Source organism: Syzygium oleosum, unplaced genomic scaffold (assembly GCF_021117445.2).
Source record: "Syzygium oleosum isolate NSW1041296 unplaced genomic scaffold, Sole_v2.1 Sole_v2.61, whole genome shotgun sequence".
Taxonomy (NCBI): domain Eukaryota; kingdom Viridiplantae; phylum Streptophyta; class Magnoliopsida; order Myrtales; family Myrtaceae; genus Syzygium; species Syzygium oleosum.
In genome coordinates this window covers 304,206-330,538 of record NW_026607545.1, presented here as the reverse complement: position 1 = coordinate 330,538, position 26,333 = coordinate 304,206, and the positions used below count along the sequence as shown (strand labels likewise).

The window sequence follows — 26,333 nt, the reverse complement described above, 5'->3', positions numbered from 1 at the left end:
AAATTGAGGGGAACTTACAAGAACAGTGCTTGTACTGTTGTCTTTGTTCAATTTTGGTCCTTTGTGTCTTGTTTTACGATGAATTTGATCCAAAAACTAATTTTAGGTAACGATTTCAGGACAAAATTCGCACTTCCATTGAAAAACATACATATCATGCTGACTAACTAATAGAGATCAATATGCGACAACAATGTATTATATGTAACAATGTAAAAATACAAGAAAGAATGGATAATCCCACTAAGTATTTACTTTCAAATGCAAACGAAAAATGCTAGCTAAGAACCGGAGATCAACATGCCGCGCCAACTTATTATATATAAATAATGAAAAATTTGATAGTCTGAGCTTAGAGTTATGACAATGCGATTTGATACACGTTAGTCAAACTTTCAACATGAGTACTCAAGTAATGACTGTTTAGGATGAACCACTAGTCAAATATTGTGATGTGACTAGAGATTAGTTTTGAGACCCAATTTGATCCATCATAAGAAAAAAAGTTCAGAGACTAAAATTGAGTAGTACCATTGGTACAAAAGATCATTTTGGTCAAATTTTACACTAATAGTAAGTATAGACTAGTATGTAAGATCGATCCTCCTTCAGACAAGAGATTGTTTGGATTTGATGATGAGAAAAACCAAATATGTTATGCGCCTAATGCATGCACATGATTACATTTTATGACACGAGCTATCCGATTGGTCAGGATGTATTGGATCTACATGCGCATCAAGTTCGTATGATACATACGATTATGTGATCCTAAATCAGAAGGTCTTTGTCTCCACAGTCCCATGGAACATGTGCATGGACCCATCAGTGTCCTTGAATAATCAACCTATTCAAGTAGTGGTACCTCTAGCAATGACCCCTTTTGGCATATACTTGGAAATAATTGGAGTGCATTTGTTCTCATTGAATAAAGCAACTAAGTTATTTCTTGTCCAGAGCAATTTGTCTTAGAACACGATCTCCATCTTTCTAATAAGATGTGTCTTTTCTTTGCTGCTCCTCCTTCTTGGACCCACTTCCATGTGCAGGTTGGTAGTAAAAGATATCAAGTGGGAGGTTGCCGCGTTCTTTTCCCCCTATTTTGTTGTTGCATGAGGGATTCTAAGATAAGATGTAATCTGTCTAGACAAGACCTTACTTTTTATTATTGTTAGAAGCAAAATTGAGTGAACAAATATGTGGTTTAAACGTATCAAAACAACACGCGTAGTAGGTATTTTGCTTCTCTATCGCTACTTAGTAAAAAATAATGAGACTAAAAAAGTATCAAAAGATCGTACGAGGAACTGTCCACTTGTAAACCCTTTTTATGGAAGGAACTTAGACTAAGCATAATCTATACAGAAAAAATTGAGATTCGAGACAACAAAATGTAACAAAATTAGAAATACTTCTCTAGTGATTATGACAAAATGTAGAGAATCACATCATCATAACACTAATAATCAGACTCAATGCGGCATGAAGGAAGACATTTGAAGTTTCGAAACAAAGATGATGTTACTACAGTTTTCCTTACTCAAATCAACGGCAATGAACTTCTATAAGCTTAGTCTTCTCGTAGTAAACATCATCATACGCAATCGAATTAATAATCCCATTATCGCATATTGATGATGGAAGCTTGATAGCATGTTAAATAACCTAACAAATTAACAAAGCTCTGAGTAAGAGAAGAATGTGTCTATGATTAGTTTTACACATAAACAAGTATCATTGTACACAAGCACCACCATGGTGGTGGGTTGAGTGCTCCAAGATTTGATTTGCAAGCAGTAAGTCATAGGTGCGATTCCCAGTTTATCCTTGGTATCACGAAACCTTAATTAATCTATCTGCGAATAGGGGCCTTGGACTTGGGTGTTTCATCAATTTTGAGCTCCCCACTGGCATTGTCATGAGGCATGGGTGATCAGCTCGCCAAGTGGACAGTGATGCACGGGCTAAATCCATAGCCTTAATGAATATTCTCCCACCAGTAATCTAAGTCTTGTGGATGATCTATATTTTGCCAATGATGGGAGAAATTATCCAATCAATCCTAAATCTATTGTGCGGATGCTAATTCTATCATAAATTTCTCATTTGTTAAATTAGTCTTAAACCTTTGCACAATATTTCAATGTAGTCCTTCCAACTAATTTTCGCAGGAGATCGCTGACCTGGTGCGGTGTGCCACGTTGGACGGTCGGCGATGACTAGTCCACTACGTCTGCGATTTTCGGTAAAAATTGACCGAACGCACTACATTAACATAATAAATTTTGTGTAAAGGTTTATGACTAAATTAACAAAATCGAAAAATTTATGACTAAATTGACATCAACATAATAAATTTAGGACTGATTAGACAGCGAGTTGCTCCCGTCATTCTCTCCAAGACTCGAGATATAAGGCTCCAAAGAGGAAGACTACGATCGTCAGGACGGTCCATCTTTGGCATCTTCTTCGGGCGAAACTATGTTTATTGCCTTAATTAAAATTTGGAAAATAAATCTAAATTTTCCCCCGATAAGAGGGCAAAAGAAGATAGTGCTTTTGGAACTTGGGACGACTCAATCACTCACGATCCTATCAAATGGGGGGGACCTGATTTCCCCGGGGATGTTGGGAACGCCATTCGGATTCATGCACCTTTATCTTTGTATGGCCTTTTAACCTTTTCTTTCCATTGAGTGTTGAAACTTTTTACTTTTGTAATTTGTGGATGATTTATGGATATTTTCTTCTCTGAAATTACAAACCGATCATGTATAGGCGACCAAGTCTACGCAATAAATGCGTACATTATAAGGAAAGTTATAGTCTACTTACAAAGTCACCTTTTTTCTCCATTTTTCTAAGCATGATTTAGCAGAACTTTTGGGGCTTGGGAGTACAAATAACTACATCAATTAATGATACGATTTTGGTTAGATGGCCTCACTCAACATTTCAGGATCATCATCGCCAATTTTACACAATCGTCGATCGTTACGGATGGTGCAAGAATGCTCAAAACATTTAGTCCATGGGTAACTTATTAGTTTTCCTTTTTTCTTTTCCCAACTATCTGAATCCAAAGTGGTAATGAAATAAGTGCTTCCTTAAATTCATGAATTTGCCGTACGCATCGTAAATGCTACAAACATGGACAGCTGCTTGGTCTTTTGCCTGGTTGCTGAAATGACACGTCAAAAGTGAAAAAATAAATAAATAAGGGGTCTTTTTTTTATTAGCGAATGCTCCAAAACACTTGTTAAATTTACTTAATAAAGAAATGATTCGAATGCAATGTTGCTAGAAATTGAAAATGTTCTTGTTTGATTGCTAGTTTCATGTTCGAATGGGTAATAGTAAGTTTGATGGAAGCGCAAGAAAATGTATATTTCTAGACTATCCATAAGATGAACGGGGTTATCGATTGTGGTGCTCGGAATTAAATACACATGTTATCAGCAGAGAAGTTATATTTGACAAGTTTCAAATACTTTTGAGTAGGAGTGATTGTGGTAATATTTATTCGAATCTAGATTGGTCTTCAGCTTAAGGTGGTGATACAACCAGAAACTCCTAAAATGTCAGGTACTTGCGCAGTAATTGACACAAATGGTGCTTGTGTTAGCGAGGTGCAGCCTATAGAGCCAGTAGTTATTGTAATCGCTGAGTTTCACAATATGCGAGTTCGATCTCCTTATAAGTATGAATGTAACATTGGTTTTGCTTTATCTGTAATAGATGATATTATGTTTGAGAATCCTTGTTGAGTGGCTAAAGATGCAGGTGGAATTGGCTTTCTGATGAGGTCCACGATCATGGCAAAGTTCAATTGCCGGTTGGATTAGGAAGATGTCTATAGCGATTGAGCCCATGAGAGACGGTGGGACAGTCGCAATGAAGTTCAAGTTCTGGCGAAATGATTGTAACTTGGTCTAAACGTCGAGCTAAGGTGGAGATTTGTCAAAATTCTGTCTCAAATTTGAGGCCGTGAACAAAACTCGATTCAAATTGAATTGTGTGGAAGCCTAATCACATGGAAGTCCAAAATCAAATGCCGTAGGGATAATTGTCCAAAAAGTCCTAAATCTATTGTATGGGGGCCAATTTAGTCCTAAATCCTTCAATTGTGCCAATTTAATTTGAAATCTTCTAATGATTGGCCAATTTAGTCCTAAACCTTTTCAATTGTGTCAATTTAGCCTTAAACCTTTTAAAGATTTGCCAACTTAGTCCTAAACCTTTTGAGATTTGCTAATTTAGTCTTTTCGGTCAATTTTAACTCGAAGTCGCTAACGGGGATGCCAACCATCTTACATGGTGTGACCGGCACTGACATGAATAATTTTTGCATTTTCCAAATGTTTTCCTTTTTTTCTTTTTTTTTCCTTTTCTTTCCCTTTCTCTTGTGGCCGGTACTCAGCCATGACCAACAACTAGCCACAGGTGAGGGTTGCCCTCATTGAATTTGGCGAGGGCTAGCTTGTGGCCAGTCGCCGCCCATGGTCGAGTATTGGCCATGGGTGAAAGGAAAAGAAAAGGAAAAAAAGAAAGGAAAAAAAATAAAAAAATAAAAAACGGAAAAAATCAGAATTTTTTAAAAAAGAAACAAAAATTATCCACGTTTAGCCGGTAGCGCAATATAGGCTAACCGGAGTCCATGTCAGTGATTTCCGGCCAAAATTAGCCGGAATGAATACATTGGCAAATCGCGTGGAGGGAATACTTTTTATGTTGTTTTGGATTGGTGGGGCCATGAGCAATTTTGCTTGGTGCGTAATCCAAGGCAGAGCTGTTTTGTGTAATTACATCCTAAAAAGATTTGATTAGTGTTTGAAGCCCATTAAATCTAAAATGTAAAGTTTGTGTATTCTTTTGTGAGATTGAAAAAGATTATTTCGTGAGACATTTGATAGAAAAACAACTTGGATTGTCAGGTGTAATCGAGAGTTGAAAAACATTGAGATTATTTGAGTGATTTGAGTAGGGTTATAATCTCAATTGTATTGTTTGATCTATAGTGAAATCTTACGTTGCTCTTTCCATAGAGTAAATCACATCAACCAAATACGTAAATTTGATGTTTTCTATTTATGTGTTCAAAGATAGAAGGATATGTGGATTGTATAACTAATACTCAATGAGGACAATAACTAAAGCTCACACTCAGTGAGTTACCACTGTGACAATCTTGTTGTAGAGTAGGGGTTTGATCTAAGTAATGACCCGACTCGACATCTATGTTATTCTTCCTCTCGATAGATCGCATAGGACATTCCTTTAACCTATTTCTAGCAAATTCCGATCACCAAGATTCTAGGTGAGACGATACAAGTTTCGCGACCCAAGAAGCACACGGATCAAAACTCGCTCGACATTACCCTTTTGAGTCGGATTATAAGAACATAATTTGTCGCAAGCCTCCCCAACTGCATTACGTGCAGTATATCGGAGCTGATTGGAAAGGTCCATTCGCCGTCGAAATCTGGTTTAGGCATTTCCTCATCTCTTTCTATTCGGATCATATTTCTCCTTTTCACCCGGGAGCAAAAAGTGGGGGGTCATGCAGGGTTTTCATATACGGAGACCCAGCACGCGCAATTAATGCTGCGAAGACTTTTCAACGACCCAAGTCAACAACGTTCACTTATTGAGGCCTATCTTATTCCCTGCAGAAGACCAGACCCACCATGCCACTGCTTTCCTTTTGACGTCTAGCTCTCCATTCACGGGATTCCACTTAGGAGAGCCCCACTCTCATCATTTTACATAGCTGTAATCAAATATCATTAGCGCACCGCGCCCCCTAAAATGATAACAGACACCCACATTTTCTAATCCTTGTTCCTCAAATGATTGGACCAATATAAAACTTTGGCACCACCCTTGTCCTTAATCCTCCCAAGTTCCTAATGAAGTCGGAATTCGATTTGGTGCTTGTTGGATCAGCAAATTAGATAATTACTTACAAGTTGCTCTAGCCGACACTTTTGTCCATATTTGTGAAGCCTCTCTATTTATAGCTTCCGTAACCCCGGCGGCAGTCATCAACTGTTCTCCTCTTCAGAGGGAGGACCATCCCTGTCTAGCAGTTCATAAGTAGAGTCTGCATTATCTGCTTCAGGTCCCCTTGGTTCATTCGCAGGGTAGTTATGGCCAAAAAACCATGTCCCACCTCATCCCCACTGCTGCTTCTGCTCTTGGTCATCTTCCATTCTTGCCTCGCCCAAGCTTCCGGCGGCATTCCGGCTGCAGAAACAGGCCGAGAGGCACTTGAAATAATAATCGGCGGTGGTGGCAGCTATCCACCGGCTCCTGCCCCGGAGAATGGGGATTGCCCTCCTCCCCCTCCCCCTCCAGAGCCTGAATGCCCACCACCGCCACCACCTCCACCTCCACCTGAATGCCCACCACCGCCACCACCTCCACCTCCACCTCCACCTGAATGCCCACCACCGCCACCACCTCCACCTCCACCTCCACCTCCACCTCCGCCTCCCCCGCCCCCACCCCCGCCCCCGATGCAAACCCGGCTGCAAATGGTGTACAGACCAATACAGAGGTTCAGGAACCGCATAAGCAAAGGCAGGTGCGACCCTAAGAATGTCACTGCGACCTGGGTTGGCAAAGACGAGAAAATCTGCAATTACACGGGCTTTTCCTGTGCAATGGTACCTGGCTACAAGATGTTGGGTCTCGCCGGCGCCGACTTCAATGGCTTCGGCTTCTGCAATGACAAGGGACAGCTCACTATCGACAACTTCATTGAGGACCTACCAGATATCGTATTCTTTCATGCAAACTCCAACAACGTTACCGGTCGCATCCCAGTCAATATTTCCAAGCTCAAGTATTTCTACGAGCTCGACTTGAGCAACAACAAACTACAAGGAGCATTCCCAATGTCCGTTCTAGCTGCTACCCAACTCACTTTCTTAGATCTCAGGTTCAACTCCCTGATCGGACCAATACCACCGCAAGTATTCACTTTGGACCTTGAAGTTCTCTTTCTCAACAACAACTTCTTCACAGGAACAATCCCGGAAAATCTCGGTCGAACACCCGTAAGTTATCTCACCCTAGCCAACAACAAGTTCACAGGCCCAATCCCTCGGAGCATCGGGCAAGCTTCAAAGACGTTGCTAGAGGTGCTGTTCCTGAATAACCAGTTATCGGGTTGCCTTCCATATGAGATAGGACTCTTGAAGAAAACAACTATTTTCGATGCCAGTATCAATCAGTTGACTGGTCCAATACCACATTCCTTTGGCTGTCTGCAGCAGATGTATCAGCTAAACTTGTCGAGTAACTATTTATTCGGGACAGTACCTGAGACGGTGTGCTTGCTGCCGCAGCTGAATGCACTAACACTCAACAACAATTACTTCACACAGGTTGGGCCGGAATGCAGGAAGTTGATCAAGAAGAAAAAGCTCGATGTAAGGATGAACTGCATTTTAGGTCTTCCATCACAGAGATCTCCGGAGGAATGTAATGCCTTCTTCTCCAAGAAGGTAAAGTGCCCGAATGAGAGGTCAATGCTTTATGTACCCTGCAAGATTAGTCAGTCTATTGCCGAAGATGCCTCCAAAGGGTCATTGACACATGAGATTGCTCCAGCACCATCACCTTCTTATGCGGCACTAAATAGACACCGATAGCAAGTAAAATTATTAGATAGGGCTAAGCGATTGTAATGTGGCTTCCGCCAGAAAAATAATGGGGCATAACAGCTTTCTGTACTTAGTTTTTTTATATTGGCATCATGAATTATGACCGCAAGCATGTAAGTTTCTCATGAATTCGAGTATCATTTGAGTATAGTAACTTAATGTTGTTGAACTTGTCAATTTGCATAGAGTCGAGTAAACTTTCGTAGATCTATCAACTCGATTATCAAGAGACATGAAAAGATAATATAACCAAACAAAAGAAAAACACAACCTCTCTGTTATCAACACGAGTTGATAGAAATGGGGAGGACCTTGGTCTAGAAGGACCCTTTGTCCAGTAGTACAGTGGCCACATGGTTAAGTAAGCATGATACACTTTACAAATTCAAGATCCTGTAAGTGAAAATCCAATAGCCCAAAGAATAAAAACGGGATAAATGTAGCATCCGCAGTCGAACCTGTTATTAAGGACTCCGGAAGAAAAACATGCAACTATTATTCCATGATTTTACAAATCCAGTATCCACAGCACAGGTTCCAACATCAAGCAATCAAATGCAAATACATCAATTACGTCAAGCTTAAACTGACAATGGAAGAGATGGGATTTTGTATTTTACACCACAAAATTTGTTTGGACTTTGCTAACTAAATGCTCTCCATAGCATGCTCTTCCAAACTTCTTGGTTCCACCAGTTCTCCTCACACAGATATCTAAAGGCTCCACGGGGACATCGAAATTGGGCTGTTTGCAAAACATTACTTAGTGTTCAGAAAAGAACTGGATTCGACAAATGAAATGCATAGAGGGGATTCCAGTAAAGAAAGTAACCTCATAAAAGTATGCTACACAGACTCGATATCTTGGGCGACTATTAATTACGCGATGCAATGTTGAGTCATATAAGCCATTGGACCAAATCTGCAGTTGTCCAGACCAAAAATTGATTTGCAATACCAGCACAAAGTCAGAAACGAACATCAAGGGGCCTTCTTCCCCAAGTTTATACCTTAAGCATGTCACCTATGTTGCAAACAAATGTTCCGGGAACAGGAACAGCAGAGATCCACTCACCAGAGAGGTTTTTGACCTTCAAAAACTCACCAAGATCAAAATAAACCTAATACAGGAACCATAAAGTTTTGATAACCGAAATGCATAGCGGTCTTCACTGAACAAGGTATAATACTGATTGTAATTGATTACAGAATGTGATCTGATACCATTGAAGATTTGAATCTTTTCACTCATTCTGCATGATCTAATACCAACTAGAATGAGACAGCAACAACAATAACAAACTAAGCAGAGGATCAATCAAAATGAGTAACATTAGATATTTATATTGCAGTGGCAACCTATGGATGATGACAAGGCTCAAAACAAGAATTAGGAACTGTATACATGAACATGGTCGTGCAGCTGCTCTGAACGTTAAAAAAACTACTTAAGCAATCAGGATAGATAGACCCAAACAGATTCTGATGATCAAATCTAAATCCATTTTGCATCAACATCAATCATCTATTAAGGGCCTCCTTGGTTTGGTCCAAAGAGGATATTCCAAATTCCACTCAGCAATTATTAAATTCACTGTAATCTTTGTCTTGGTGGGTGGTTAACAAGACAGCTAGATTTAGTAATGATAAATGAGCCACCCTTTCCAAATGACAATTAACATGGCATTTAGTTTTCCTTAAGCCAGCCAAACAACTAACTGTTGCATTTACTGCCAAATTTGATAAATTTAAAATGTCGTGAAAAACATTATAGTGACTTGAGATGTTACTTATATGTTCTAAAGAGTGAATTGTTCCACAATGAAAAGCTAATTTCATATTCTAAAAGTAAAAAGGAGGAAAAAAAAAACAAAATTTAAAAGAAAGCCACACCAAACATACACTACCATTTGGAATGACCAACAGCCTGAACCGGGAAACGTACTCATACATGTCATCTCAAAATTCCATGAACGGACTTCTCTAAGGAATTAGCAGAAGAATTTGAGTCAATTTAATACTTAACTCAGTCTCACTTGTTCCGTCCTTACACTTTTATGATTAAGAACTCATTTAAAATATCAAACTAAAACATCAAAAAAAAATTACGATTGTACCTGAAGAGCAGTGATGTCATCATCCTGGTTCACCAGAGTCAACAAACCTATAATGTGGCATCATGAGCAAAATATAAACTCATTGTCCTTTCAAGTATCAAAACTCTAAGGACTCAGAAAATTACCATAATCAGTGTGCGCTCCACTGAATGTTTCATGCAAAGGAAGAAAAGAAAGAAAAAACTGCATGAGGAATCAAAAGACTACAGTAATGAAGAAATGTAGAGTACAAGCATTGACAATAAATTAACTTGCTATGAGAGGACAAATATATCACCATCCAATGTCATTTTCAGGACTTCCAAGGCCATTTGATTTTGATGCACCTGGATAACCAATTATACGCAATACCCAAAATGGATCTCCAGCTCTTTGACCTTCAAATTCACTTGGGGATCCACCTAACGCTAACGCAATACCTCTCATGATCTTTCTTGAAAGTTCTAGGAAAAATCAGAATAACGAGTACAAAGATGATGGATAAGAAAAGTATTGACAGAGAACTGCCAAAAGTATTGACAGAGAACCACCAATGAACAGTCGATACCAGTGCAAAGGCTAATGTATTCCTCCATGATTGGCTTTAGATCTGGAGGATTAACTGGCCTGCATTGGGGACAAAAGCAAAATGGGTGAACACAATCCAGAATAAATCAGCAACATGCAACTCAATCCAAAACAAGCAATCACATACCTGATGTTAGCAGTGTTAAGAAATATGCAATTAATTAAATGAAAATGCTGAGCTTATGGAAAAAATAATATTTATAATTTTCATCTTAGGACTCCCTCTCACGTTTAGTTTGCTAAAACAATGAAATTCCAATATATTTACTACTCATGTGTGTTTCATCAAACAATCATTATAATACCTACTCTTGGAGTAAGTGAACATGGAACGGCAAAGTGAAAAATCAACATAGGACCTATAAGTTTATACATAATGCCACTGTCCAATTGCCACTGTCCATTTGCTCAGTTCAGATCGATGACATTGACGTAATGAACTACTCGGAGCTAAGGAACTCAAGCATGACGAGTACTAAAGTTTCTTATAATTAACACTTGCTGCTGATGAAGAACGGTTAAAAGGAATGGTGCTCTCATCAGGGTACAACCCTGATCGCGCCCCTGATCCCTCCCCAACAAGGCCACTAGAACGAATGTCCGGTGGCACGGCTAAAGGGGCTAGAAAACAAGAGACGCAGACGTGTATATTAGGTTAGAGTTCTTGAGCGTACCACTGATTACATCCTTCCATGACCTTGCCAAGATCTCCATACATCCCTTGTCTCACTTCTCTGTAACACTGCTCCAAATACATCACATTATAAGTCATTGCAGTGAGAGGGAGATAATAACGCGGGAGACAGCAGCAGAATACTATGATAACATCTCAGTATCATCATGCTAATACTTGTGCAGGCTGGGATGTAGACCCCCGCCTAAAGGACTATGTAACTGCACAAAACGTAGTGGAATAACATTGACATAATTTGTACGAGTTGCATGCAGAGAAACTCTGTTCGCTTGAATTAATGATTGCCTAAAACTTCCACAGATAGAACAGTGCTAATCACAATTTCACTCCACTTCAATGGGGCTTGGCAAATTATAAAAAAAAAAAAGGGCATCTCGGAAAACACGAATGCTTATAATGATTTGTGACCCCTACCATACAGGGACAAGTTATATAATACCATGAACTGCTACCATTCGATCAACATGATTTATTAATCTCATACTTAAGGCAAGTATATCCAAACAACAAGCAAACCTACGTCAATGGCCTCATGCATGTCAGGTACACCTTTTGTGATGTTTTCACCAACTCTCTGGTATCCCCTGCAAAAAATGTTAAGGTCACTTTTAAGCTAATTAGTAATTCACCTGGAAACCAATATAAACTTGCAATATTACAAGATTATAATTTTCCTAGGAATGAAATAGTGGAAAAATCCTAGAAATACAGGTAAAGGGAGGTTTATTGACCAGAATCAGATCATGTTCCTGAAGGGAGGTTTTGCATGACCATTTTTTTTCTGTATAGCCCACGCTACTTTACCATCAGAGAGCAATATCATCTGGGAATGACAATCGGCAGGTCGTTAAATTCCTCGAAGCACCCTTTTCGGAAGCTTATTTTGTTTCTCTAATTAAGTAAGCTGTGTATTCCTCACCACTCACATGTGGGAGGCAAACATCTGGGGAGCTTATTTCTCTAAAGCTTCACTATAGGACATGATATTCTTTCTGATTTATTTGAATCAGTGTTTTCTTTTTAATTTAATCCTGCTGTTCATGTTCTACAATAAGCTAAAAATTACTAACAGTTCGGTACATTTTGCTGCATGGAAAATTTAAGAGAAGAGAACACAGCTTGCGATTCTATTCGATGCTTCTGTCCCATGTTCTACAATAAAGTAAAACTCATTATTAATTTATGTGCATTAACTGCATATCAAATTTAAGAGAAGAGGACACAGTTAGTGATCGATCTTAAATTGGCAATTGTCAAGTAGACACTCCAAGAATGCTAGGAGAGTATAACCTGTATCCTGCTGCTGGAGTCATCTTGATCTTCAACTTCTCTTCACAAGGTAGTTCGAAAAATTCGTGCGTCAAGGTTCTAACCTTTTTAATGAGGGAGTCAGGAATACCATGGCCCTTCTGGTCAATAACAAAGTTTACAAACTTCCACATCAGTGAGGAAAGGAAAGGAAGCACACAACATTCGTGGTATTTTGTTTTTCCACTGAACTAGAAACAAGCTCCCGCAATGATATTGTACTTGTTAGCAATGAAAAGGCCTAATTACACGACCTTTCACCTAAAAAACTTAACATGTCAAGACCCGGTCTATCAGGAGACCAACCCACAATGTATATCAAACAAATTTCTTAAGAAAAACCAGATGAACCAACAGAGGCAAGAGATTTAGTACAGCTTATACTGGGAAAATTAACAGCTGGATACGAAAAGAAGTTTAGACGCAAACAGGTGTTCCCGCGTTCAGCAAAACAAGATAACCAGCACACATTCGTCGACCTCGATGTTATGGACAGCGACCCCATAAATTTTCTGCCATTAAATACAGAATCACAGCACAAAGCACTCGGATTGACATTGAAAACAGCTCAGTAAGCTCGCGTTCGCATCTTCAGCTAAGTGGGTCGAGACTAAACTAACCGAAGTAGAGAGTGAAGGAGGAGTTACTAACCACGTAGAAGAAACCGGCCTCTCTACAGGCCAGATCCAACTGCCTGACAACTTCAGCCACGCCCGGATCTTCACCCATGTTGGGATCATCGCACTTTGCCAAAAGGGGTCCGACATCTGGATACCAAGATCAAAAACGCATTTGAATTGAATGTTGTTGGGTCGATCCGGGTTCGCATCCGATGGATCGAATTCAAGGAGGAAGTACCGATGAGAGGGATGGATTTAAAGTCGGTGGACATTCTTCCTTTCCTTCCTGTGATGATGATGCGACCGTCGCGCTCGATGTTGTTCGGGGAGCTCAATCAAATCAACTCGGATTCGAGTCGCCTCCGTGCGAGTCCCGAGATGAACGAGGGGCCGTGATCCCGTGACGTCTTGGGCAAAAATGGAAATGGAAAATGAGAGGAATATATAAGAGACATTTGCTTTCCTCGTTTGGACATGCAATGAAGGCATTGAAGGGAAATGATGTGTAAGTAAATAGATTTGATAGATTGTGTAAAAATACCCTCTTGTTAATTTGTGTTCAAACACCAATTTTTTTTGACAAAATTTTTAAGAAATTGTAAGGCTGGATTTAGTTATCAAGATAAAAAGTCGGATTTCTTTGATCAATTTGGATTGGCTATGGTTCATCTAGAAAATGTGGTCAGAGGAAGATTTCTTATAGGTTAGTTTTTTGTTTTGAAAAATTCGGGATATAACAATGGATATGGCTATAACCAATCCTATGGAGAATGTTGTGAACCTAGGTTCGGATTGAATAATAATACTAAGTTAATTAAAAATCAAAAAAGGAAAGGGAAAGGCTATTAAAATCAGAGAGAGAAGGGGGGGGGGGGAGAAATTTCACGTAAGTAGCCACGTCAACGTTAGTCGATTCTCTCTCTAGCACACCAAACCGCCCTGGCGTTCCATCTAGGCTTTTTTATTTTTATTTTTTATCTTCTCTCCAAACTCCAGTTGAAATATTCTAAGTCACCTTGAGTTTGGCAAATGTTAGAATTAATTATTATATTCCCTTTGATTCTTTATACCTCTCAAGATTATCCATATATTTCCCTTAATTATGTACATCCCTAATTGAAGCTCAGACACTCTCCATTATAACTCATTAAAAAACATGAAATTACATAATCATGTCTTCCGCATTACTCTTTTATCGATATCAGAGCCAATGGTTGATTTATTAGTGGCACACTCCTCATATGTATGCGTATTTGATGAATATTTCAAAGAAGAAAGATTGTGACCAATGTGGTTTTTGAATAGCCTTTATAAATCAATATGGAGAAATCAGGTGTACGTTGTGGTGTAGCAACGCGGTTCAATGGCAACTGTCATATTTTGGTCCGGAGAAAGAGACTAAGGATAAATGTGAGCTTTGGATATTCAAGTTGTAACATGTTGCAAAAGGATACTAAAATTAAAGGGAAGCGGATCTAACATTGAACTCATACGTGAGAAGGAAATTGTTAAGATGCATGTTTGAATTATGTTAAAAAGTCTAGTTAATATATTCTGATTGTCCCATAACTCATTGTCTTAAGTTTTTGAGTGAATATGTCAAACTAGATATTTTGACGGGCTCAGACTTGTGCTATCTCTCGGTGATCTACCTAGATGGAGTTATCGAAATTTTGCTGTGCCGCACATCGTTTGATCATGAGGTTTATATGCTCTTTATATACATGTGTTTCCCTCCATCTTTTGAGTTGGAATTTCTAATATGGTATTAGAGCGGGTTCTGCCCTAGTGTACATCCATCTCGTTCGTCAAATTCCACGTATCATTCTTAATCCGGCTTGTACGTGAGATGGGTGTTGAAATATCACCGTACGTCGTTTGATTATGGGTTCACACATTCTTTATGTATGTGTGTGTAATCTCTCTGCACCTGTCAGCTTAGTTGGACTTTCTAACACATATTAATATACCGCAAAGAGATTTTACAGGATCTTGAAGAAATATGCAACGTCCACCTTGTGTTTTGAAGAAATTTTCATCTCTAGAATTTGTTATTAAAATAAATATATTCAAATATCTTTTTCGGCGAGAATTTCCTTCCGAACAACCAACATTTAGAAGATCAAAATATGATATGTAGCGTGCTGATCACATAGCTAGGCCATGTCTGGCAAATAGACCAGTGGCGTTGTTGAGCATCTGGCTGAGCAGACATTGGTTGGGCGCTCAGATCTGGTGTCGAGCATTCGGCCAAGTCTGGATGGGCGCTTGGGTGGCGTCCTTCCTGGTCCGTGATTTGGTTTCGCATCCAAGACATGCTCCGTAGGGTTTTTTTCCATGAGTTTCCTTATACATTTGAGCGTTTTATGTCTAATTACAAGCGAGACAGTCCGAATACACAGAGACGAAGTTGTATGGAGGATTTATTCAGTGTTCTTTGCGAGACTAGAGTGAAGTTTCTTAAAATTTCTATTGACGGGTTTGCTTATCAGATTTTTTGGTGTAATTGGGGATTGTGTAGCACTTGTGTTTAAGCAAATAATCTCTGGTTGTGATTTTCGTTGCAGAGCCGGAATTGCAATGAGATATTCAGCTGCTCTTCGTATAGGCAGAGCCACATTGAACGAATGTGTAAATTTGGAGTTAATTATTTCTCGCTTGGTGTTCATTGGGTTTTTAGCTTGGTTGCATACCAATACGCATTGCAAAGTTAATGAGATGAAGTTTGGATCTTTTTAAACGTTTTCCCTAAATGAAAACCATTACTAATTTTCGGTTATGTGATTCGATGCGATGACTTCTCTTGTTCCTCTGTCATGTGATTCGATTCTCTTAATAGCTACACATCAAAAAACAAAATACATACCAAAATTAAAGAAAGGAAAATTTCAAAAACCATTGCTAATTTTCGTCTTGTGACCATCGGGACCGAGCTTAGTTCCTTCTATGCAAAAATTTCAATGTTATGTTGTATTCATTGATGGTTTCTCCTGATTTTGTCGGCTGTATCCATTGAAGCAAAAGTCAGATTTCTTTGAGATTTTCTTATCTTTTCAAAAGTTGGTTGAAAATCGGCTTGATAACAAAATTAAAATTTTTCAATATGATGGAGGAGGTGAATTCACGAGCAATAATTTTCAATGCGGCATCCAACAACTCTCTTGTTCAGATATACCATAGCAACATGATGTTGCTGAGAGGACACATCGACACATCGTTGAACTCGAGCCGGCTATATTATTTGAGGCATTTATGCCACTCAACTATTGGATGGAAGCATTTACAACAACGAATTATTTGATAAATCATCTTCCTTCAACTACTCTAGGCAACTGAAGTCCATACTAGACCCTGATTAGTCGTTACTCCGAGTGTTTGGTTCTCGTTGTTATCCATATTTAAGCAACTACATGATGAAAAAAATTTGATAAGTGCTCTTTGCCGTGCATATTTTTGGGATAGAGTGAAACGCACAAAGGATATCATTGTCTTCATCAATTTGCCGGTCATGTTTATATATCTTGACATGTTTTTATGAGCATTATTTTTCTTTTGCCTCTTCTTCTCATGTTACTGCTATGACTAAGGGGGAGCTATTGCAATGGAATTCAACTTTAAGTCCATCACAAACAAAAGCTTATGGGGATAATTGGACTATGCCCCAACCTAGTCTAGAAGTTGGTCAAAATGGTTGTTCACCAACATATCTTCACTTTGCAAGCGAACGTGCACGTCTATTTGTTGGGACAAAACTAGACTCAAATGCTTCATCTGCTACTCTCTCTAATCATATGTCATAGCCATTGGCGAGTGAATCTTTAGTTCGATCTCAATTTGAAGCTTCAGCATCCTCGGTTCATCCCATGGTTACATGTTCAGAGGATGGGATCTCGAAGACCCCAAGTATGCCAATATAGCAGTGTCATTTATCCCTCCCCAGCTACGCACTGTCCATTCAGCCTTAAAACCCTGGTTGGATAGCCGCTATGCTTTTGGAGTTGGATGCTCTTGTAATCAACAAAACATGGAACTTGTTCCCTATCATCGCTCAATGAATGTGGTTGGATGTACGTTGGTGTACAAGACAAAGCTAAATTCACTTGACCGGTTGAAAGCCCGACTTGTTGCAGAAGGCTTTCATCAAGAGGAGGGCGCTAACTTCCTAGAAACTTTTCATACGGTAGTCAAACAAGACACCATTCACATTGTCCTAGCTATTGCTACAATTTAGAATTGGAAAATTCGCAAATCAGATGTTAAAAGCGCCTTCTTACATGGCGATCTCGATGTTACTGTCTATATGGAACAACCATCGGGCTTCTGTGATTCATATCGTCTGAACCATATTTTCTTACTTCGACACACACTATATGGCCTCAAACAAGCTCCTGGGGCATGGTTCGATAAGTTCATCAAATTTCTTTTCGAGTATGGATTCTTCTACAACACTTTTCTCATACATCATTATTTGTTTATCGTCATTGTGGTCATATTATTATTTTATTTTTCTACGTGGATGATATAGTCCTCACTGATGAATCCTCGACATTATTGAACCATCTTGTGTAGGCACTGGGTCAAGTGTTTTCCATGAAAGACCTTGGCGCTCTTTATTATTTCTTGGGCATTGAAGTCAATCGCTCCATTGATGAACGGTTTCTCTCGCGGCAAAAATTTGCCTTGGATCTTTTTAGTTGAGCATCAATGGCATAATGTAAACCGATTGCTACTCCAATAGCTACAAGGTAACCAACACTTAAACATAGTGATAAGCCCTACGCTGATTCATCTCATTTTCAAAGCATTATAGGTGCTCTTTAGTACTTTATCCTCACTTATCTAGATCTCTCGCTTGCGATCAACATAGTTTGCCAACATATGCATGCCCCAACTGCTGCTCACTTTCAAATGGTAAAACATATTTTGCGATGCGTTTGTGGTACTTTACACCTTGGGCTTTGCATTTTGTCTCGTAGTTATCTTTATTTATTGGGCTTAGTCGATGCAGACTGGGTTGGGTGCAAACTCACCCGACATTCTACCACTGGTTATTATACTTTTCTTGGCTCAAATTGTATTTCATGATGTGCGAAGAAACAACTTACTATGGCCCGCTCCACAGCTGAAGCAAAATACTATGCTCTTGCTTCCACAATTGCTAAACTCACTTGGATTTCATACATAATGTGTGACATTGGGATTTACCAACGTCAACCTTCGTTACTTTTCTCAGACAATGTGTCAACCATCTCACAACTAATCTTGTTTTTCATGCTCGGAGAAAGCACATTGAGATCGATTATCATTTTGTTCAAGATAAGGTTGCTCTTGATCCTATTGTAACTCACTATGTTCCGTTTTCCTTGCAAGTTGTTGTATTTTCACCAAACCATAGTGACTCGTGATAATTTTGTCAGTTTATGAACCAAACTTAGTCTTTGGTCCTCCCCATTGACCGGTTTGAAGGGGAGTATTGAAAAAACTAATCAAAAAGTAAAAATCAGAATGGATGCAGTGCAAAATCTTATACAAATCAATATGAAGATAACGCATCAAGCAAAGTAACCACGAGTTGATCATTTAGGGATTTTTTATGATTTGTTCTTTTATTCAATTTCCATGTAGATCAGATTGCTATATTTTATTTTTAACTTCCACCATAATTATTGGTAATGATACCTCTATTTATACCATAAAACGTATCAATGAAAGTACACTTCATTGACTTAATTATTTGTTTTGTTTACATTTGGGGTTGACTGAATTTTGTGCCCATTCGATTCTCACGGTAAAACGAAATGCAAATATTTGGTTCGTGATTAATCATGACTTGCATCCAATTTCCACTCGGTTTGCTGGTCAACACTCAAACCAATGAAGAAACATTAAGCTGTACATGCAACTGCAGAACACAACTGTGCCAACGATCCTTTCGTGATCACGTTCAACTTGGAAGCTGTATCAGCAGAAGAACCCGACATATAAATTAGTTTATCAGCAACCACTTACAGCTTCTTATCTTTGAATTGAGATTGAGATATTTCGATTTCTTTTCTGGCTGATTGGAGTTGGTGGTAGATGCTAGATGGTGGGCTGAACTGCAAGTTTATATTTAGGGAGAGTGTACTTGGACTTGGACCGGACCTCACATCAAGATTCAACTTTATTATTATCATTTGAATTTTCAGACATTCCTAATTAAAATTACCACGCTGCTTATTCAACTTTTACTCGCACCGAACAAGAAATTACTATTATACATTGGACAAGTGATGGTTAACATTTCAATGCTTTTCGCATGATAAGTTTGCATTAGATTGCCATTTTCAAGAAATTTCATGAGCAGGATATCTTGCAGTAAAGCTGGAATTCTTTTTTCTTGCATTTTCTGTTTAATGTCGACAGATAGGTAAACTATAGTGGCAACTGCATGGCGATGGTACATTAGTTACCTGCAGAACATTGTCTTTCTTTTCTAGACTATCAAGTAGATATCAAATATGACTTAGTAAAGTACATATATAATATTTTTGACCAAAAAAAAGTACATATATAATATAGTCAACATTTAAATATAGGAAAACCACCAAAAACCCCAAACTTTGCATCTGGACACATTTACTCCGAACTTTTTTGTGACACCAAAACCCCGAACTTTGCTTTTTGTGACACATTTACCCCAATGTATTTAGTCCATGGGCATTTTCGTCTTTTCTGCTTTTTCTCTTTTTTTTTTTTTTTTTCCTTTTCGGCGAGGGGGCCTCGCCGCCGTCGCCGGATCCGAGGGGCCCTCGCCGCGCCGAGCGAGGCGGCCTCGCCGCGCGACGCGAGGCGTTAAATATATAAAAAATACAAATTGTTAGCGAATAAAATAGTTGATATCAATCTCTCATATGATCGCTCGAGCTATAGAGACTAGAAATTCAACCTTCTTCACGTGATTCCAATTTCAACCATTGGTAGCTCCACATGCCCTACACGCCACAAACAAAAACTCTCCAAGAGATGGATTTTTGGGACCCTTCGATACTCAAGTCAGTATTAACTTTAACTGATGAATGAAATTCTCAGAGTAACAGCCAATGTGCACAAAAAGCCTCATATCTCAAACGGTTGTTTCTGTGAGCTATTTATACTTATTTCGATATCCTAAGGTTCCTTAATTTTCGGACATGTGAGATTGTGGGATTATCCGTCCCATAGGTTGGTCTCGAGGACATGGCAGTCAGATCGAGAAAAAGGAGTTCGATCTAACTTGTGATCCTTTCCGTACTTTCCACTTTGCTCCCTTTCCGAATCAGTTGAGCCTTTGGTTAACGAAGTTCATCTTGTGGCTTCTCGACGGGTCACGTTTGTGGGCTCATCTTTCCCCATCGCATATGGCTTCGGGCGAAATTGATGTCGTCATTAATTGCAGCCCATTGATGAGGGGTGAAGTTAATGTTTGTGACCCTCGCGAATCGCTTCGTATTTTTTCAAATCGACGGAGTGTGGACCTCTTACAAGTGTCCGGCCGGCGTAGATCTCGTCTCAAGATCACAATTTTTTTCATCTCCTTCTCTCCACGCCATTCTTCTCGTTGGTGTTGTTGCGGAAGCCAAACGATCGAACAATAAAATCGACAGAATAAAGAAAGTAAATCGAACACCAGATTTACGTGGTTCGATCGTAGTGACCTACATCCACGGGAAGAGCAGCACGGAATTACACTATAGATCAATCGATATAATAGAGATTACAATCACATTCAAGTCACTCAAATACTCTCAGTATTTCTCAAGTCTCAATTACACTCAATAACTCACGCAGTGTTTAGCCCACAATTCCTCACGAAATAATCTCTCAATTTCGCAAAGAAATTATACACAAATCGCTACAAATACTTGAATTCTTGATGTAATTCCATGAATGAAATCACGAACCCACTGCCAAACACCCAGCACCTGTGGATGACCCACGGCAGAGGAAACGGCGCTTCAAGAGGATTTTGGCGTGCACCCCCTTCGGCAAAAGAACAGATCTGCCCATATATATACATGCGTCGCGTCCATGGTCAAGTTTCCTCTTGCAGAGTCCAATAAGGAAAAGGAAAAATTGAGGAAAGTGCATGGTCAACTTTCTTTTTTTTTTTTTACTGAACTTGGCCGACTTTAGTAACTAAGGGAAATTAAGTGCGCCCCTCTTTCATTTCTTTTCTCTGACACAATTTCCACCAATTCTTGCACCCAAATATAATACCAAGACAAAATAAGACAGATTTTTTTTTTCTTTCTCCAACGCCCAACAGAAAATCTGAATTTCCACGGCAAACGTCAGCAAATATTCAACTTCGGACTTTCCTGTAATAAATTTTGGGTCGGGTTTCATTTAACGGGCTCAAACTCAAGGCATATTTTAATAGGCGTTCCTCGAGTTCTCTCGAGCAGCATCCCTTCATCTAGTTCCCGGAGCTCAATCTCATATTTTTCCTTGAAATAATGTCAGACCTCTTCCTCATAAGGTACGTTTCCTTTTTTCTCTCCCTTAACTCTTGGAAACATGGTTCGAACTCCTGCTTCTCAACCAATGTCGGAGACCTTAATTACTCTCTGATTGAGCCTTCCTCGAACTGAGGTCATTGATGGTAGCCACGATTCCAAATCGAGAGCATATATTATAGTTACCACTTCCTAAATTGAGTTTAGTCAACGTACTTTCAAATCTTTTTTCAATCAAATCGTCCAAGTTGAACTTCACCACACGTCGTTTTGATTTTAATGGTTTTCCGTAGGAAATCAATGAACCATATGATTAACACTGAAATCCAACATAAATAATTTGGTCATTGTTGTAATAGGTGTGCGATCCTTGCAGGAACGTCCAGATGGATTAGCGAAGTTGGTTGTCGCTCCCCACCTCTCACGTTTCGCGACGGGAAAGTTAATTCAACTTGTAATATGGTGACTGCTGTGAAAAACCTGTTAAACAGGCTCTGTAAGATCCTGTAGGATAAGATATGTGATGGCTAATCCTGCGAGTGATTTCTCAACTTCGATTGGGCCCTAAAGAAATTAAGCAAAAAAAAAAAAACAGCTCAACCCTTTGTAGAGAAAATGGAATTTCTGAACTTATATGGAGCCCACTCCGATTGGCGGTGCACACCACACATAGTATAATTGCACATGCTTCTTCCATGTTTTGTGCCTAGTGTTCAGGTTTCTACTTTGCTCCTTAGTTCCTAGCTGGTCAACTTAGAGAATTGAAAACCATGGAAATTTCAGTCATAGCAATTCTTTCTTCTTCCCCCTCAGGGTTCAACTTCTTTTGGTGATATTACGGGTGGTGTGGTAGTTTCATAGAGAGCGATTTTGCAAAGATCTTTCGTGAAATTTCATAAATTATAACATATTCTTTTTGAAATTACAAGAAACACCGTACGATCGAGGAGGAGCGACGGTCCCTACTGGCTCCTGTTCATGCATTATTGACCTAGGATGAGTTTGTCGTTAAGTGGGAGATATCCGGTACACGAGTACTGTGAATTAGTGAAAGAAGCTATCTTATAATATTCAAATAGTTAGGTGGCAGTTCAATACATGTCCTTTATTTGTGCTTAATTTACCACATTCCCGAAATAAGCCTTCGATGATTAGCTCATCAGAAAGAGCTCCGATATCTTCCATTGTCATCTTCTATGATATGGTCTGGTCCTGCCGGTTCATTTCCATTGCATCTGTTGACTTTTTTCTCCCATGAGGCTGTATATGTGCTCCTAACAGAGGGCTGAAGTGGCGTAGGAATAACTAAACACATGATTGCCAAATGATTGGCCTTTTATATGTTTCAGTGCAGGCATCAAATCGCGTTGACCTTGTACACCCACCGCACAAGAATTGGAAAAAGAAAAATAATGATAATAACGTGATTAAAACGCAAAAATTTACAATACGAAATTTCTTTGACGAGAGATTACAATTCGCGTAGGATGAAGGTTTCGTTATTCCCAGAATCCACAAGTGGAAAAGGCAAAAAGAAAACCCCAAAATGTCTAAGTTTTCATACAATGAAATGAGGATAAATAGCCAGCTTTGCCTTTGCATCTGCTCTCTCTCTGTGGACGGCACCAAACAAATGACTAGTCTGTGGCTATGCTTCATGAATGATGATGGCAAAGAAAGACTAAGACGACGACCTTACTTTTCTTTTGTTCTTTTGCCCTTTTTTGTAAAATTGAGGACGATGAAGGAGTCTATGAAGCTGTCCGATTGTGGCCACAGAACTGGAAGCTATTGGTGTCCATCCTCTCCAGCACGAAATGGCCAATCATGTCCGTTGACTCAACCCTGTTCTCTCTGCACAAGAACTCGTCCCCGCAGACCTTCTCCACATTCCTATAATAGTCGTGCAGGATGACGTGGGTCTTCGGGTTTCCGCCCTTCTTGCTCCGCGCGAGCACTGCCGCCGTGAATATTGCCGACATCCTCCCGGGCGCCTCTGGCCAGTCCCCGCGTGGCCCGTCGACCAGGATCACATCCCAGCTGACCTCGTACACATGGTTCGGGAGGTCGTTGATCCCAAGCCTGCACTCTGAGAAGAGCAGGTTCTGCACGGGCCGGCACTCGCCCCGGACCTGCTCCTTGGCCGACGCAATCAGTTCCTTCATCTCGCTCATCTTTGTCGTGTACTGTACGTCGTATGCATCGATCTCCGGGTGACGCTCCTCGACATAGGCCGCATAGTACCGGTTCTCGTCAACGAACACTGTGCGACCACCGTGGTTTAGGGCCTTCCACAGGAGGGTCTCGTGGGTGAGGCCAAAGACAAGGAGGTTGCACGGGGTGGCACACTTCCGGAGCACGTCCGATATGAGCTTGATGTCCTTGTGGGACATGTGGTAGGTGTCGTTCGATCTCGAGGCATAGTGGATGAGGGTGTTGATGACTGTGGTCGGCAAGGGCGCATTGGTGGTGGCGGTGGAGGAGCCGGCCGGGTTGTTAATTGAGGTGACTCGTGAGGCCGCGCCGGCAACGATGGATTCCCGGGAGTAGATTAGCGTTCCGAGGAAGGCTAGCGTGAAGAAGGAGACGAGGGCAAGGAGCCATAGCCGGTTTGAGCCGCCTTGCTTTTGGATGTAAGGGTGGAGGAGGATGAGCTTCGTGTTGCTGGTGTTGTTGCTCTTCATTCTTACAGAGAGAGAGAGAGAGAGAGATAGATGCGACAAGGTTGGTCGAACAATGCGATCCCTCTCGCGGACTTAAGATGGAGATTCTTGAATCCTGGGGATGTAAAGGCTCAAGAAAGTTGGGGTTTGATTTAAAGAATAAGGTGGAAAGCTAAGAACCAAGGAAAATGTGGAAGCAATGTGGAAATGAAAACATATGTGAAGGTGACACCACAATCACCCCCCATATTATATTATTCATGAATGAACATGGGCCATTAAATATGATTTCTTTTGATATGATTTAAATTTCCCAGGAATAATCAAGACTGGCCTGGCAGGGCCAGATTTTACTTATTTTTTATTTATTTATTGGCGTTTGTAGTTATTTTTGGAACAGGGGAATCAATAATCATGCCCTGGAAAATTTGAGAAAGGAAAGAAATTTTTGAAGGTGGGGGCCAAAAAGGGTGGGTTGGGAGAAGACCACAAAGGGGTGGTTGGACTGGAGCTGGTGGTGGCATATGTGCTTGAGCGACCCAATAACTAATTACAGGCCGCGGGTCGCTTTTCCTTGTTCATTTGTGCTGCATTACACGCGAAAACCAAATGAAAAACATTTCATATCATCGACAAAATTTAAAAGAAAAAACATAAGGAAACGAACGAGGGAATATTCCAATATTTTCTATTTTGGGTGGTTGCATTCGGAGAGGGACGAGCTACCTACAGCTGATTCCAATTGGCAGAACCCCGGATTGACTGGTGTCCATCATTCATTACAGCGATAACTTAGCATTGCATGGACTTGGTTTGGTTTTCCAGAAAGAAAAATTGGGGAGGTTGCTTTTGGGAGTTTTAAACGAGTCCGACCAAGTCTCCAGATCAAGACCTGCCAATAATTTTATTCAGTTTTGTCGTCAGCTGTGGTAATAATTGGCGATGTGTCGGCTTGAGTTTTGCCCTCTTTTCCTTTCCCACTGTTGAAGGCAAGACCTGTTCCTAGGATACCTTTTCACATTTCGTGTGAAATTTGACAGTGCAGATTCATCTGTTAGAGATGAAATTAGCGGAATGTAACAGTGCTGAGGTGACTTTTGATTACTTAATTCTTTTAGTCAAGAAAGCATCTTGTGTTAGTTCTTCCATTGACATCCTTAAAGCTTAAGTAACCCCATTTCAAGCTTCGGACACTTATCAATGTAGGGTAGGGCATATAGCTCAGCCTCCCCTAAAAAAGTTATTCATTGATTTCTTTTTTAATCATTTAATCACTTTTTTTTTACTTCTTTTTAACACATTTCATCATTTATTATTTTCTTTTTATATAGGGAAAATGACACAATAAATCTCTTAACTTTGACCTAATGTGCAATGTGATTCGTGAATTTTTAATTTATTCAGTGTAATCCGTGAACTTTAATCCAATGTGCAATAACGTTCCTTAACTTTTAATATATTCAATATGATCCATAAACTTTTGGTACATGTTCAATTTAGTCCATGAACTACATGAAAATGTTCATGTTGCTCCTGAACTTCAATGAATTGAAAAACAACATTGGATATTTTCATATAACCTGGAGACTAGATTGAACATTTGCTAAAAGTGTAGGGACCAAATTATACATTTGACCAAAGTGTGGGGATCGTTTGTATAATTATCCTTTTTATATATAAGTACATAAAATAGTTAATTACTATTTTGTGATAAGAATTAGAGAGAGAACAATCGTAAATATGATCCCTTATGAGTGGCATTTCACTTTTTTGCATTGATTTGATGTAATGTTATTTCATGCATGTATGTGATAACAGCAAAACATTAGTTAATGGAAGAATAAATAAAAAATTTTAAGAGTATATTACCTTCTTCTCAAGTATGAATTTAAAGGGAAAATTTCTTGCACGATGGTGTAGCGAGCACACTTGATCTCACCTATTAGTGTGAGCCCCTTGAGGCCTGCATGATACAAGAGTCAATATAGTTCAAGCTCAAGTGCACCAGCCACACTTGTGTGCTTCTCATTAGATAATCTCTAGTCATGCCAAATTTATGATTTTAAGGATCCATAGGGAATGGATATCCAATTCCTTGATGGTCATCACATACAAAGACGAGTAAATCTTGCTCGAATCACAAAAACTTGCTTTTTGCGCGTTGCGACATTTTGTATAGGAATTACGGAAGATTGTAAGGAGTTACGACATATTACA

The 26,333-nt window shown here is 39.6% G+C and overlaps 3 protein-coding genes across 4 annotated transcripts; 1 reads left to right on the top strand and 2 right to left on the bottom strand.

The window, feature by feature from the left end:
• The first annotated feature begins 5,939 nt into the window (after nt 1–5,939).
• On the top strand, nt 5,940–7,839 carry LOC115692082 (uncharacterized protein At4g06744-like). Its single transcript, XM_030618838.2, has one exon. It carries the CDS (start codon nt 6,150–6,152, stop codon nt 7,656–7,658), a length of 1,509 nt encoding a protein of 502 aa, XP_030474698.2. The 5' UTR covers nt 5,940–6,149; the 3' UTR covers nt 7,659–7,839.
• Nucleotides 7,840–8,061: 222 nt separating this feature from the next.
• On the bottom strand, nt 8,062–13,450 carry LOC115692084 (probable 2-oxoglutarate-dependent dioxygenase At3g50210). 2 transcript variants are annotated; one of them, XM_056307891.1, is made up of 12 exons: nt 13,215–13,450; nt 13,008–13,123; nt 12,339–12,376; nt 11,569–11,632; nt 11,029–11,096; nt 10,335–10,393; nt 10,065–10,230; nt 9,913–9,932; nt 9,788–9,834; nt 8,681–8,761; nt 8,503–8,592; nt 8,062–8,415 (listed from the first exon to the last, which is right to left on the bottom strand). In XM_056307891.1, the coding sequence occupies exons 1-12, from the start codon at nt 13,246–13,248 to the stop codon at nt 8,287–8,289; spliced, it is 912 nt and encodes a 303-aa protein (XP_056163866.1). In that variant the 5' UTR covers nt 13,249–13,450; the 3' UTR covers nt 8,062–8,286. The 2 variants fall into 2 exon arrangements, with proteins under 2 accessions (XP_056163866.1, XP_030474699.1); XM_030618839.2 differs by having other exon boundaries at nt 12,339–12,457; nt 13,215–13,446.
• A 9,444-nt stretch (nt 13,451–22,894) lies between these two features.
• On the bottom strand, nt 22,895–24,336 carry LOC115692085 (protein IRX15-LIKE-like). Its single transcript, XM_030618840.2, has one exon. The coding sequence runs from the start codon at nt 24,135–24,137 to the stop codon at nt 23,205–23,207; it is 933 nt and encodes a 310-aa protein (XP_030474700.1). The 5' UTR covers nt 24,138–24,336; the 3' UTR covers nt 22,895–23,204.
• Between the last annotated feature and the right edge of the window lie 1,997 nt (nt 24,337–26,333).